The sequence below is a fragment of the Bactrocera latifrons genome, unplaced genomic scaffold, assembly GCF_001853355.1.
Source record: "Bactrocera latifrons isolate USDA-ARS-PBARC rearing strain unplaced genomic scaffold, ASM185335v1 scaffold_493, whole genome shotgun sequence".
In the NCBI taxonomy this organism is placed as follows: Eukaryota; Metazoa; Arthropoda; class Insecta; order Diptera; family Tephritidae; genus Bactrocera; species Bactrocera latifrons.
In genome coordinates this window covers 141257-155395 of record NW_017537149.1, presented here as the reverse complement: position 1 = coordinate 155395, position 14139 = coordinate 141257, and the positions used below count along the sequence as shown (strand labels likewise).

Here is a 14139-nt window from a genome sequence, read left to right as displayed (position 1 = left end):
TAAATGTTGCCATATAGCTTGCGTCTCATCCTCAGCTGACCCGGCCAAAGTAATGACAACAAGGTTCTGCTATAAGAGAAATATGTTCCTCTTTGACAGTGTCGCGGTAGTACTTTTCACTTTTGCTGACTTGTGTAAGTGTATTGTCTTTGCGGCCGTCAAAATACAGCCCATATACAGAATCAACATTTTCGGTGTTTTGGAGCTTAACTCCAACACCTTTTTTTGCCCGACTAATCTTGCATTTTTCAGTGACAAAGCTAATCTGATCCTATGTTATCAAACCTGCTTTTTTGGCATCCAGAATATCAGGTGAAACAATCAATTCCGCTGCTCTATCACTTACTCCAAATCTTTGGGCAGCTAAAGCAGTGTGTTCTAATACTAGTGTGKTTTGTTTGGTTTTAGAGGATGGAAGAGAAAATTCATCATCAGCATCTACATTGTTGTCGTCTGTATGAGAGTCTGGCTGATCTGAATGSTCACGTGTTCTAGCTGATACTTTTCTGGTAAGTGTTGATGTTGAATGACGCTTTGAAAGCATTTCTTTACGTTCATTTTTCTTTCTAATCATTTTTGTTTCAGGTAGATCAACACTTCCAATGCGACCAATTCTTCTGGTTCTCTGGTCCAAGAGAAATGGTTGTTCATTGATAGGAACTTTCCTTTCCTTTGGACAAGHGCAAGAAGAAAAATAAATGCATTTACAAGCAGCGATGTCAAATGATTTTCCGGCAGAAGAGACAAACTCGTTTTTTTTAGAGCTCAAACCTATTGGGTTCCTTAAAAACATTTGTTTAAGAGTCAGAAGTTCCTCTGGTATGTGGTGAGCATTTGTACAACTCTGGTGTGTGAAAATATCGGAATAGATGACTTTTTGAAAGTATTTTCAACCCTTTTTGCAGCTATTTCTGTAACCTCTTTACTCCTAGGTTCATAGTTGTCGTCTCGGAGTCACTCTATACGAAATCTTTCAAACTGATAACACAAAAGAACATGCTGGTAAGTAGGTAACTGGGACTCAGAGAGATTGTACGGATATATGCCAAACACAGGACATTTCWGTCTWAATTTAAATTTAGATACAGACATTTTGAGTTCTGTRTTCTGTTGAGAGAATATAAGTGATAGCACTCGGCGAAATCACTGACAAGAGTGAAGGAGCTCGATGAAAAAATATTTGTGTGGAGACCTATCCGTCCTTTGGAGTAAGTGAATGAATGTGAGTGATAGCACTCGGCGAAATCAACGTCAAGAAGTGTGGCCGCCAGCCGATTTTCACCTTGCGCTGTGGCGCGCCGCATTTACGATCGTATCTCGGGAACGGTTCGTCCTACGGCCATGATCACTTATACCATTTCGGTAGCAAATGACGTGACAAATAACTTGGGGTTGAAGATGCAAACCGATCTCAAAACAAAAAGTTGCATTGGAATCAGGAAATACTAAGGCAACTTTTCCGCACTATTAGAAATCCCGAATCGAAAAAAGTCCGGAATCGACCCACCCTACTGTACAAGCTAAATTCCACTTACGATTCTCCTGTGGCATCAAGTGGGTTACTGTGATCTCTTAATATTTTCCTTTTAATTTTTTCTTGTTCTAAAACGAAAGTTAAAATTGAAAATTTTATTAGGATTGCTTTCACAATACTTGTCACATTTACAAACAGCTGATTTGAATATTGTTTTTGCGTATATTCGAAAAGACGAAAATCGAAAAATATTCAGTGACACATTGAAAATCAGAATTGAATTCTTGGATTCCCCAACACTCCTGAATGACGTGAGTTTACGATGGTGAGATTAAAAAGTTAATTCTACATAAACATAAAAAAAGCTGTCGGGGTCATTAGAACATGTGAGATGTTTACACACGTATACTTATATTATATATGATGCAAGTTAGTAGAATGCAATAGTTATACAGACGTATAAACCAAGTAATTAAAAAAACTATAGTAGACAGAAATTATTATGTGACAGTCACAAAAAAAAAAAACAAGATTACGAATATTATATATTAGAGGACCCGTCCACGTTTTACTGTGGCTGACACATAAATAATACTACTCCTCAACTACATCTATATTATTTCTATTAGTTGGATTATAACTATTAGTCAATGAAATATAGCATTTTTGTGAAGCAACATGTGTTAGTTTACAAAAAAATGAATCATAAATATTTCGTGTGTTAATAAAGCATTGCTTTTTGGGAGAAAATACTGTAGAATTAGGGCTCTGCACCAGGGAAATCAGTCGTTAAAAAGAGTTTTTCTAAGTTGGAAAGAGACGAAAGAGCAAGAACAGTCAGCAATTCGTTGTTTAGTCGTTTAGATTATGAACGAGGCACCCACTTTGCACAGAGCTTTTGGCTCATTACTGCCTGTCGCCGGCACGCGTTTAATTTGGAGCAAAACAATACCTCTTTCCTAAACCATGAAGAGTTCTTACTATCTTTGGAATATATAAATTCATACACTACATTTGTTCCTATTTATTTCATTTGTGCAACAGTTAATATATATGTTAGAACGCCTTTAGGGTATACAACGTTCATAGCTTTCTTGTAATTAGACAATACAAACCTTTTTACTCTAGAAGTTAAAAGAACGACATACTGTTGACCATGTGAAAAACAGTCAACGCTCAAATCTAAGCCTGCAACGTTGAAGATTTGACCCTGCGATTTATTAATGATCATTTCGAAAAATGTCTGTACCGGAAACTGTAATCGTTTAAATTGGAGGGGTAAATCCGATGGTATCAGAAGGATTCGGGGAATCAATACATCTTCTCCGGTACCACATCCTATGATATTGTGCACTCTATTATGAAAGTTTTCAGTGATCTTACCTGACAACAACCCATTTTTAACACCATTTTGTGAAGAGGGTGTCCAGATGGATTCAAAGATTTTAGAAATTTTGTAGGGAAATGAATAGCTTCTTCCAAATGGCGAACAGTATCGACCGAGAAGTATATTTTGCTCGGCGCATCAATTCCTAAAAGAATCAATGTAAATACCTTATCTACTTGTTCGTTAGTTGGTGACAGAATCGCTCTTTCTTTAAATCAAGATATTGTGTTATAACTTATGTTATTATTGTCAGGATGACATTGTTGTGTATCAAAACATAAAGGTTTTCTAGGTCAATCCTTCCCTCACTTTGTGTTAACTCTCCATTGCCAACTTTAAGCAGCGCGCTGGAAATGGTATGTTCTCACGTGAAGATGACGAACCCCTAATATAATATTAGTTTTGAGCTCTAATCTATTGTTATGTGGCCAAAGGTTGAATCTTTTAACGGAAGCATTTATTTCGTCAGAACGTGTTCCTCGAGCCACAACTGGTATTATTTGACGGAAATCTCCTGAGTTGTACATCCACCTTTGTGTGTATTTTTGTTACGCAAATCGCACATTGTCCTATCCAGTACTTCCACAGACGTTTTGTTTGACATGGCAGCTTCGTCTCGGACTATTAATGAGCAGTCACGCATCAATTTTCCTGTATTGCTCTGTTTAGAAACAGTACAGACGCTGTTCGGTGGCAATTTTCAGCGGGAGCTTGAATGTAGAGTGATCGGCCTCCTTCCAAAAGTGTAGCGGTAATGAAGGATGAGTCAAGAGCTAACGCAATTTTTTCGGTAGATCTCACTTTTCTTAAAAGGAGAGTGATTAAAAATTTTTTTCATGTACCTCCTGGGGCATCACTGAAATGCAATTTCCCTTAATTGTTATTAATGGTTGATAGTAATGCAGTGAGCACGTTTTTTTTGTTCGATGTTTAATCATCGCTCATCTTAAGCTATATTTTGTAGAAGTCTCATTTGGTCGTATGATTGTGTATTCAGAACTGTTAGTTAAATCTGAGTTAGTATTATTTGCTGGCACCCCAAACTTTTCAAACGGTGCTTAGTATATTATTTTGGTAAATCTCGTAGGCCTGCGTTTGCAATGTAAATGAAAAAAATGTAATTTTTTACATCAAATTAAAAATCTAAAAAATAACAGCATTGTTCCAATAATTAATGGAAGTTATTATACATATAAACCTTCTTGTTCAACCGCTCTATATATTTAAAAAAACTCTCAAAAATCCGTTGCGTTGTTTTAAAGATTTAAGCATAAAAGGGACACAGGAACAGAAAAATCGACTTTCTTTAATACTACGTATTGATTGTTAATGAGGGCACACCAACATACATAAAATTCTCTGGAAATCCGTGGGGCAAAAACAGTGTTTACCACTATAATTTGTTTCTATCATAACAACTAACTATTGTGGTATATTATTCGTGTGCAGGGATTTTATATGAAAACTGCAAGATTCATGTCATAAACTGCTTAGTTAAACTTACCTCATCCCAATATTTTGTAACGTATATATAAAGCTCTTTTAACGCCACTAACGTGTCAAACTCATCACTCTGTTGCACTGATAACTGCTGCATAGCTGTACTAATTTCTTGATCACTGATTTGAGGCAAACGAGCGATATCGCGATAAAATTGTCTAACCATCTTACGATACTGCGGAATGTCCTAAAAATATAAAAATTGTATAAAACCACCACATATAACAGCATATTCGGTACAAACCTTTGCAAATAACAACTTGTTACAAGGAGAATCTTTCCCAAGTCGATGCTCAGTTGTTGAACACGCATCCATAAAAGTTTGCGCTATTACACTTAGGCAAGAGTCCAAGGTTACTGTTTTATTTACATCAAATATAAAGTCTGGATTCTTTATAAAATTTACCCAAAACCGCAACGGTAAACTGTTTGACTTCCATGCTTGGAGTATTTCTGTGTCGACAATTTGGTATCTTCGTGCGGCTTCGTCAAGTAGATCAAATAGCCATTTCACAGACGGAGGTAATTCTTCATTTACAGTTAGTATCGTAGCAAAAAAATCATCAACAAATTTGTGTACAGTTCCTTTAGCCGCCAACAATCTAGTTAAATAAACTTCAGGTATAGTCTTGTTTATGCGGTCGCTAACTGCGCTACATGCTGCAGAAGTTACGTTACCACCAGAAATGGCAGTATTTTTAATATTCATAAAATGATCATTCCCTACTGGTTTCACCAAATGATACACTCGCGGTTGCTGTGGTCCACTTTCGATGTCATTGTTAATAATAATTTGGGATTGCGAATTATTAATGTAATAAACTGCAAAAATATCTCATTAGTTAAATATGTATTGTTTCATGGTTATGTTTTATTACAATTATGGTACGATTGCTGATTTTTATTGTAATGTGTATTAAAACCATCCCCTTGACGTGCTATCAGCGACATAACTGCAGATTCCTTCACACCGTAATGGGCCAGAGTGTTTAGGCGTTTCCATCCATTTATTGTCTTGGTAGTTAAATCCTCATCTTGCAATGTTAAGTGACCGCCACGACCATGACGCCATTCTAAATCGACTTCATTCACTGAAGGTCGGCAGGAAAAAGGTGTATTTTTAAAAAGAGCATCCAGTACCTTCGATTTTACTTGTGAAATAGTATCCCAATCAAGTACTTTGCACTGGACTTTTTCATCAAGATCATCCTGCACTATGTGTAGCATCACAACAGAATGTGGGATTTGCTCGTGTAATAATCGCTCTTCTGATAACGAGTACCGTGCTTCATGTGTTATAGCATCTACAAGACCTTTCTCTATTTGATGTTTGATGGCTTTAAACAATAAGAACAAACTTGCACCAGCATATTCCTTTAAATAGTCGTACATACAAATCGCCATGTAATTGGTAAGCATTTTTTCGACAACACTTTCAGTACGGCGCAACATTAACTGCGGATACTTTCCCACTACTGACTTATCTACTAAACGTAATAATAGACACTTCAAAATCTCTGTGGTATATTCCATTTTATTCATCAAAACGATCATTAACAGCGATGCAACATTAACTCTACCCGAATAAAATATAAATTTATGTTTAATTCAAATACTATATTACTTACTTGTCGCGGATAGTGAACGTTTTCTGAGATTCCAGTGTTTCAATAAATGTCAGTACAAAATATTTGTTGCTTATCAGTTGTTCGAATTGAAGCATGGCTGTATCGTATGGACTATGGGGAATATTCATTCTTAGCTAAAAAAAAATAATTGTGAAATTAAATATAAGAAATGTAATTATTGATGTAAAAGCATATTAAGTATTTTGGTAAAATGTTTACTTAAAAAGGATCGAAGGAGCAAAACGGTGAAGACGCCGTAAAAAACGGACTGTATTTTTAAATAAATTTTACCATATAAACTAGGGGTGGGCATATTATCCCTCAGGGGCATTTTTCCCGTTTGGGCACGAGTGCACATTTTGAGGGCTAGATGAGGGGATCACCGCGGGCAAAGATGAAGAGTAAAGTGAGAGCAAGGTATTTTACGACTCCATATTTACAAGTGAGAGCAACGTATTCCGGCACACCATGTTTACAAACGAGAGGGCGCACATATATGGGAAGTTGACTTGTGGGTAATAACACTAAAATTGCCTAACAATTTTAAGTTTCTTTGTAACTACTATAAATTTATAAAATGTAAGACAAATAACAAAAAGTATAATATATATTTTATTTTAGTAATATTTTTTTTAATATGCCTTTATAACAGCATTTAATTTACTTTATTTGAAATAATAAATTTTATGTTTGGTTTAATCTCAGTTGCCGTAGCTACACGCATTATTGTACCAAAATTTAAATCAGAAAACCTACTTCTTATTTTATGTTTGTTTAATTTCATTACTGAAAAAATTGTTCACAAGTGTAGGTACTTCCAAACATAGATGTAATTTTCGAATCAAAAAGTTTCAAACCAGGTTATTTCTTTAAACCCTTATTTCCTTATAAAAGGTAATTTCAATAATAAGTTCTGTTTATGAACCACTGTTTCCTCGAACACATATGCCCAAATGAATATTATGAGAGCAATGTGAATGATTGGCCAATAGTGCTTCTACCGCCCGCTTACCATAGAATTTCCAACGATTTAGGGTTTTCCCCGTAGAAACAAGTCAGCAGATTGCTCTCTCACAACGCAGGATTGCCAATATCGACATACTGTAGTAATTATAAAAAAATTTCTTCAATATGTTCGAAATTTTCTCAAACTCAAAATCAGAATCGAATGCTATTATTTAAAAATATATAATTTTTAATTGTTTGATTTCAGTTTTGATATTTTATAATATGAAAAATTTTAATTGAAAAGTTAGATGTGTAAAAACTACATATGCGTACAGAGCAATGGCAACATTGTTCGAATGAAAACGAGAACAAAACGCTTGCCGCTCGTAGCGAAGGGAGAAGCGGAATTCGATGTTTCTGCCGTTAGCGTTTGCATTCTATTTGTGTGCTTAGCCACTCTCAATCAATAATGCCCATACCGCGCAAATATATTTTTATATGATGACTTCTTATACTTTTGAAAATATGTGTTCCTTTTCTATAGCGCGTATTATTATTTTAATACATTTCTAGAGGCAACTTAGATTTTTAAAATTTAACAAAACAATTATAGAAAAAGCCTCAGTTCTTTGAATATTTTGATAAAACAGCCAAACTGAAAATATCACAAATTATTTATTTATATAAGCATTTTCATTAAATGGAACTTCAATATGTTTAAACAAAATATATATTATGGTCACAAGTATATTTTCTTCTTTATATATGCAGATATGTAAAACTGCCTTGCATAGGTATGTATGTACGTATAAACACAACTTGCGAAAAGTTTACCCAATTGTAGCGAAAATGAATTTTTACAACTGGCATCACCACCATTAACTGTTCTATCACATGTACAGTGGTGCGAACAAAATAGGAACAACCATAAGGTGTTGTAAAGTTGTAATGTGCAGTTCTCTTATTAAATGAAATTGTTCTTAGATACAAGTATAACTTATATAATTTTTTTTTACAATGTCAGTATTGCCGCAACCATTCTCCGATGAACATTAAGCTACGCAGGAATGTAACTAATTTTGTTGCAACTTCTTTTGCCCTTACCTCCGTAAACCGATATTACCCTCCTCCAGCCCTCATGCGCACTTTGCGGGCTAAAAATGTACCCATCCCTGATATAAACGATCTAGGCAAAATACATAACTGCATATTTATATGGATTACTTAATTTTTCTACAAAAAAAAAAAATTAAAAAGAATGAAACAACTATCCCATTAATTGTTCTGCCATTGATAGCTAAGTTGTGTCCCTTTTAGGGAAGCACTATATGCGGAAAGTTTTATTCCTATCTTTATTGGTGCTTGTTTTATATATCGTAAAATGAGAGAATCTAATAAAATTTAAAATGATGCTATATCAAAAATTTGTTTCATGTATGTCAATTATACAATGTAACAAATTTACAGCGTATATTAAAAGAAAAGTGTCAAATTAAAATTTTTAGAAACATGTCAAGGTCCCCCTTATCAGCAGTACCAGGTTTTGGTTATAGCGCTTCATATTTTTCGAGTAACGACATTTTGGGGGCGAGTTGCCTATCTAACCTAACCAAAGCCGATTGTCTGAGCGGTATAAGTAAAACTTTTGTATTTCGGACAAAAATGCTCTGAGAGTATAAAAATTAGGAAGAGAAAATAGGAAAAGTTTTGGCATTTTCACAAAATAATGTCATAGTAAAACAATAACAAAAATCTGTGAAATTTCGGCTACACAAATTTAATCGAATTTATAGTATACCAAGAAATATATATACATTTACCTTCGGTGCTACCAAAATTGGGTGATCGGAAACTCCAGGAAAGAACACTTTCATTATATAATTGACATGGTCGAGCGTAGGTATGCCAGTACTTTCTAAATCAGCGGTCAAATCAGTCAAATCGGTTTGCAATTCGGCAAATGCTTGTTTACATTCTGAACGCACATTGCTTTCCAATGTAATCATTTGAATTTGAATTCGTTTGTATTCACGTTCCGCCTGCGTTGATTTTCTTCTATAGATAATTAGAACTACAAACAAAGCTGCTAATGCGGTGACAACTGTTACAATAATAGCTACTAGGGCATTAGAAAATGTGTATGATTTATGTAAGTCATACTTTAAATGACCGATAACAAAACGTAGATTACGGCCGACTTTTACAACTACTAAAGGCAAAGAGTTTGGCTGCTCCGCTCCACTTTCGTCAGTTGGAACTGGCTGATTTTCTGGAGGAATACAAACTAATTGGTTTAGCGCTAAGCTTGTAATATTACACCGCATAGTACCAATTGTTACATTTACGTCATACTCATCAGCAGCAATGTTTAATTGTTCGCCTTCTATTACCAGGGTATCGCCTTTATACAACTTAATACCTCCCGGGAACGGAGTATACTTCGGATCAGGCACGTAAACCATGATGCTACGTATACTTTGAAAATATTTGTTTAAATCGCGTACCCACTGCACATTGTCCATAATAAAGCCTACCTGAAGACTTAATTGTGCTTCTCGTATTTTAGTAGAAGCGGTAACATCAGAACTATCGCTGGTTCCAGGAAAGTAACCACTAGCAGTGTTGCTTGTCGATGGGTATACATATGTGGTATCTTTACTTTGTGGACTACGTTTATTAATGGTACCAAAAGTATATTTAGTAAGTGGTGAAACAGCTGGGTTAGCGACCGCTGTTGTGATTTGGTCTAAAAAAGCTTTGTACTCCAAAAATTTTAAATTAACTGCTGGTGATGGGCATTCCATCCGATTAGAGTTTATGACAGTACAAGCACTTTTATTTACACGCTCACTGTCAATCATTACTTCTAATTCCGGCTTCTGTATGGAGTCGAGATGTAGGCCATGTACTGTCATTACCCTTCCTCCACTTATAAAACTTCGTAAGGGTTTTATTTGCATTATACGCGGATCTTGTGTATAATTAAATATGGAACATACTCGTGGCGTGGGTGTAAGATAGTGGTGATTGTAATCCAATTCAGCGGATACAACATGTTGTTGGCTGTTCAATCTTTCTTGCTGTCGAGTGTGTGGATTATTGCAGGTGTATGTACGATTAGCACCATCTATGACTAAATGTAAAGTTCGTATCGGTTCCGGTTGAGTAGCTTCGGAAGTAATGCAAGTTAAGCGGGAGGAGGATGCTTGAGTAACATTTATATGACATTCATATTCATCCAGAAAAGCCCGTATACGTGACCCGATGTTGAGATATTTTCCCATAAGGGAAATTTGAGTACCTCCTGACCTAGGTCCTAGTGTTGGTTGTAGTCCAATAAGTTGTATATTCTTGTAGTGAAACTGGACACTAGACTCTGTATAGCCAGCTTCGTTTGCAACTTTTATAGGAGCAGAGAGCTCATGCGCAACAGGGCCAGTACGACATTCAATTTTTACAGAAATTTCATAATTAACCAATTCACATGGAACCTTGCCAATCGATATTTTTCCTCGAACATCGTCTTCTCGTATACCAAGATTGCTACCTTCAATAATAACTAAGGTTCCGCCTTCAATTGGTCCTGATAATGGTTTAATCATGTCAATGCGGGGACGAGGGCAATCATGTGAACGAACTAACGAATATGGCGAGCCGTACATTACCACTGACTGCTCCAATATATCACTCGAACAAGTTTCATTGTAGACACATGAATTACCACACCACGCACATTGATATTTCGGGTCTCTTGTAACACATAAACTGCAATCGGCATGCTCCCGATGTGAGCCCAATACATCACATTTGTATAGAATGATCGTTGCCGTATCGACATAATGTTGGCGATTCCATGTAATATCCACTTTGGCTTCATATTCACGTGTATTTGTTTCGTAGAAATACTAAATGTACATGTAAATTAGAGTTAAATTAAAAATTTCACAAGTTAATTACGTACCAGAGTTTTTTCGCAAACTACAATATTATTAGATTCAATTCGCGCTGGTAAAAGCATTTGTGATGTTTCTATTTGAACTGTGCACAGAAATCCTGAATGAGCACTTTTTGGCTTCGGTAGGTTTTCAATTTCTAGTCGTATTTCCTTTGGCACTTGTACAGGTAGTAATATCGGTTGGCGGAAGGATTTTAAGTGGGGGCAGAGTTTTTCATTTGCAATTACGTTCTCTATATTCCTGCATTGCTCCATTCGATGTACACACCTATTATCATAAATGCACCAATTACAACCCCAAATACTCCGAACGCAGTTCTGACAGGTGTTATGTCGCGAACAATCAAAAAAAGCAAATGAACGTGATACAAAGTCTTTATTTGTTTCAGAACTTCGAACAGCCAGTGGAACAAAAACATGGTCCATATTTGGAAGTATATTAGGCCTTTCATCTAGTAGTGGAGTCATACAAGCTAATCCATTTTCAATAACATCAGCATCGATGGGAGTAGAATTTCCAAAAACGCAACGATATTTAGCATTGAGTGGTTCTGGCAAAGTACGTATAATTAACTGCACTTCTGTTCGCTCTGATATCGGTATTTTGTCCGGAACAACAGACTCGAAATCGATACATTGTTGACCACTTCCTAAAGAGAGCCAACGAGCAGCAGAAGTGTCCTTTTGACATGTAGATCGTACAGTACATCGTTTTTCCAAGGAACACCAACCACAAAATGGGTCACGTGATTCCAAGCACGTGGAGCAATTTGTATAAACAGAGCAGTGTTCAACTCTTAACTTAGTTATCTTGAAAAAAATAAAAAATTAAATGAAACAAGAGTATAAAAATAAAGTCTTCTAGAAAAGGGGAAAGATTATATGTAATGTATGAATGATGATCTAATTCGTGAACCGAATTACATCTTCATCAAACTATAATATATCCTACATAATGTGTTCACATAACTTAGATAAGATAACGTGTATATTGACCGATGTATACGGTATGCTGTTATTTTAGCGGCCGAAAACATTCCGAAAATATAGGGAAGTCAAAAAAACCTTTTCGCATTTTTAATCAAACTTCAACTTATTTTTAATATTTATTCTTATAAATGAAAAAAAATGTACAATATTTGGTCGACCACTTTAAGCCAATTTTCCGCTAGAGTGTAAATAGAAATTTCCAGTACGAAAGCGAGCGAACCATTGTTGTCCTACACGAACTGATACAGCATCGTGTCCGTAAACTTCACAAATTTCATTGGTGGATTGCGTGGCATTACTTTGTTTTTTTTTTTTTTGGCTAAATGAAGCTTAAAATCTCACCTTCCCAACACTATATGGTATGACACAATTTTATTGGTAGCACTGAAGATATACGACTGCAACGACATCTATTGACAAAATACGAAAAGACTTTTTCGACTACCAAATGTAGGTGTGCTGCCGGTTTGACAGTACAGTTACGTTCCGGTTACATACCCGACTATTGCGAGAACGGTATAAATCTAATCAGAAGTAAGAAATTCTTAAATTGTCAGAGGTAGTGGTAGGCTAGGAGTAATTCAAAATAATATTACACACAAATTGGGTTCTTGGCCGGGTAATTCCAAAAAAAATACAACAACAAGCCCTGGCGTACCACCTTGAGTATAAAAACTGTGAACCATTTACTTAATGAGGGGTGTTGTAGAATGTGGTAGTTGTCGGAATCAGAATTAAAACCGATAAAAAAAAAAATAGTAGATGCCATGAAATCAGATATTATTGGTTTGATATTCGAAACAGAATTTGTATCGATTTTGGGTGTCACGGAAACAAATTTTATCGGTTTTGCTATCAAAAACAAAGTAAGAAGATAGTCGCTCATAAATTTGAAACTTATGTTAAGAAATCAAGTTATTTTATTTTTTCGAATTAATTTATATTTATTTCTATAGGAGAAAACACAAGTATAAAACACGAAATGTCGTAATTATTGAGTTTTGAAAAAAAAAATTCCAGATATTTAAAGATATTAAATTTTAATTTAACCCCCAAATCCGTATTTACTCATTCGATAAATGTTGTTTCTTAAAATCTTTCTTTAAGTCGGAACTCATTAAAAAACTTTAGTAGGATTGCATCCAAATGTGTTAATTTACAAGTTTTGTCACATTAGTAAACAGCTGATTCTAAATTGGTTTTGTGTATGTTCAAAAAGACGAAAATCTAAACAAATTCTGTGACAGAAAATCAGAATTGGTTTGCAATTCTGATAGCTAAGCAATTCTGTCTTGGATTCTCCTGAATGATTGATCACACTTTTAGTAGAGAGAGTGAGCATGGTTATCATCTCATTTCGTCCATTTTCACATAGATCACGGAGAAAGTTCGAAGACATGTTCTTAGCAAGTCGCCAACCAACACCACAGTTGGACAACCGCCGCTGTTCTACAACTGCAACAGACACCACCTACACACCACTTCCTCACTCCCACAATCACTCACTGCTGCAACGGACTGCAGAGCAAGATCGAGGAGATGGTTGCACCTATAAACCGGGATCGCGTATCGATAACTGCGGTCCAAGAAACGAAGCTAAACAACCACTCAGATCTTCAAAGTTCCACCGGTTTCAACGTTTTCCGTAAAGATCGCACCGTGCAATATCGTCTAATCGACGGATACATCGATTGCAGGGATACTACCTTACTATGTCTAAGTACAGCTATCCGATCAGGCGATGTCGAGCTCGAAATATTTAATATATACATCCCCCCAGTTACATGTTGCCCTACAGGATATCTCTCGAATATAGGAACATTACTTCATGGTGAAACCCGTTTGGTACAAGGCGAGTTTAACGCGCACCACGATCTTTGGCATTCTTGCCTGTGAAAGGGGGATGGAATTGGGTACCTGTAATAGCTCGCCCGATATTACCATTGCTAGCGATGGTCTGATAAATAGCAAAACCTGGCGCCGTATGCTAACTCTCACATCAGACCATCTGCCAATAATTATCTCGATGAATTTCGTTTCTTTGGACAAATTTAACAAAGCTAACTGGGTCCGCTTCACACCATTTACTGAGAACACCTTCATCAATTCCCACGACAGCCGGTTCTACGTACCGGAATTGACTCGGATTTCATCCGWCCATGGGCTGTCCTTTCGGCGATCTAACCCCGTTTGGATCGGTGAATGTTAATTTGTGTGTGTCGTCACTGGAGCAACGCCTTGCAGCAGGGTTGCTCCT

The 14139-nt window shown here is 36.1% G+C and overlaps 1 protein-coding gene across 5 annotated transcripts in view; it reads right to left on the bottom strand.

Annotated features, from left to right (window-relative positions):
* LOC108973620 (plexin-B) overlaps positions 1-14139 on the bottom strand; it is a 52567-nt gene that overhangs the window by 16465 nt on the left and 21963 nt on the right. For 4 of the 5 annotated variants that reach the window (XM_018940993.1, XM_018940995.1, XM_018940994.1 and 1 more), the window contains exons 5-10: positions 10899-11702; positions 8758-10842; positions 5990-6123; positions 5240-5937; positions 4606-5183; positions 4366-4548 (exon numbers count right to left, since the gene is read on the bottom strand). In XM_018940993.1, the coding sequence (XP_018796538.1) occupies positions 4366-4548; positions 4606-5183; positions 5240-5937; positions 5990-6123; positions 8758-10842; positions 10899-11702 (4482 nt within the window). Of the gene's footprint in view, positions 1-1535; positions 1603-4365; positions 4549-4605; positions 5184-5239; positions 5938-5989; positions 6124-8757; positions 10843-10898; positions 11703-14139 lie in introns of all 5 variants that reach the window. The other variant, XM_018940998.1, reaches the window with a different exon arrangement.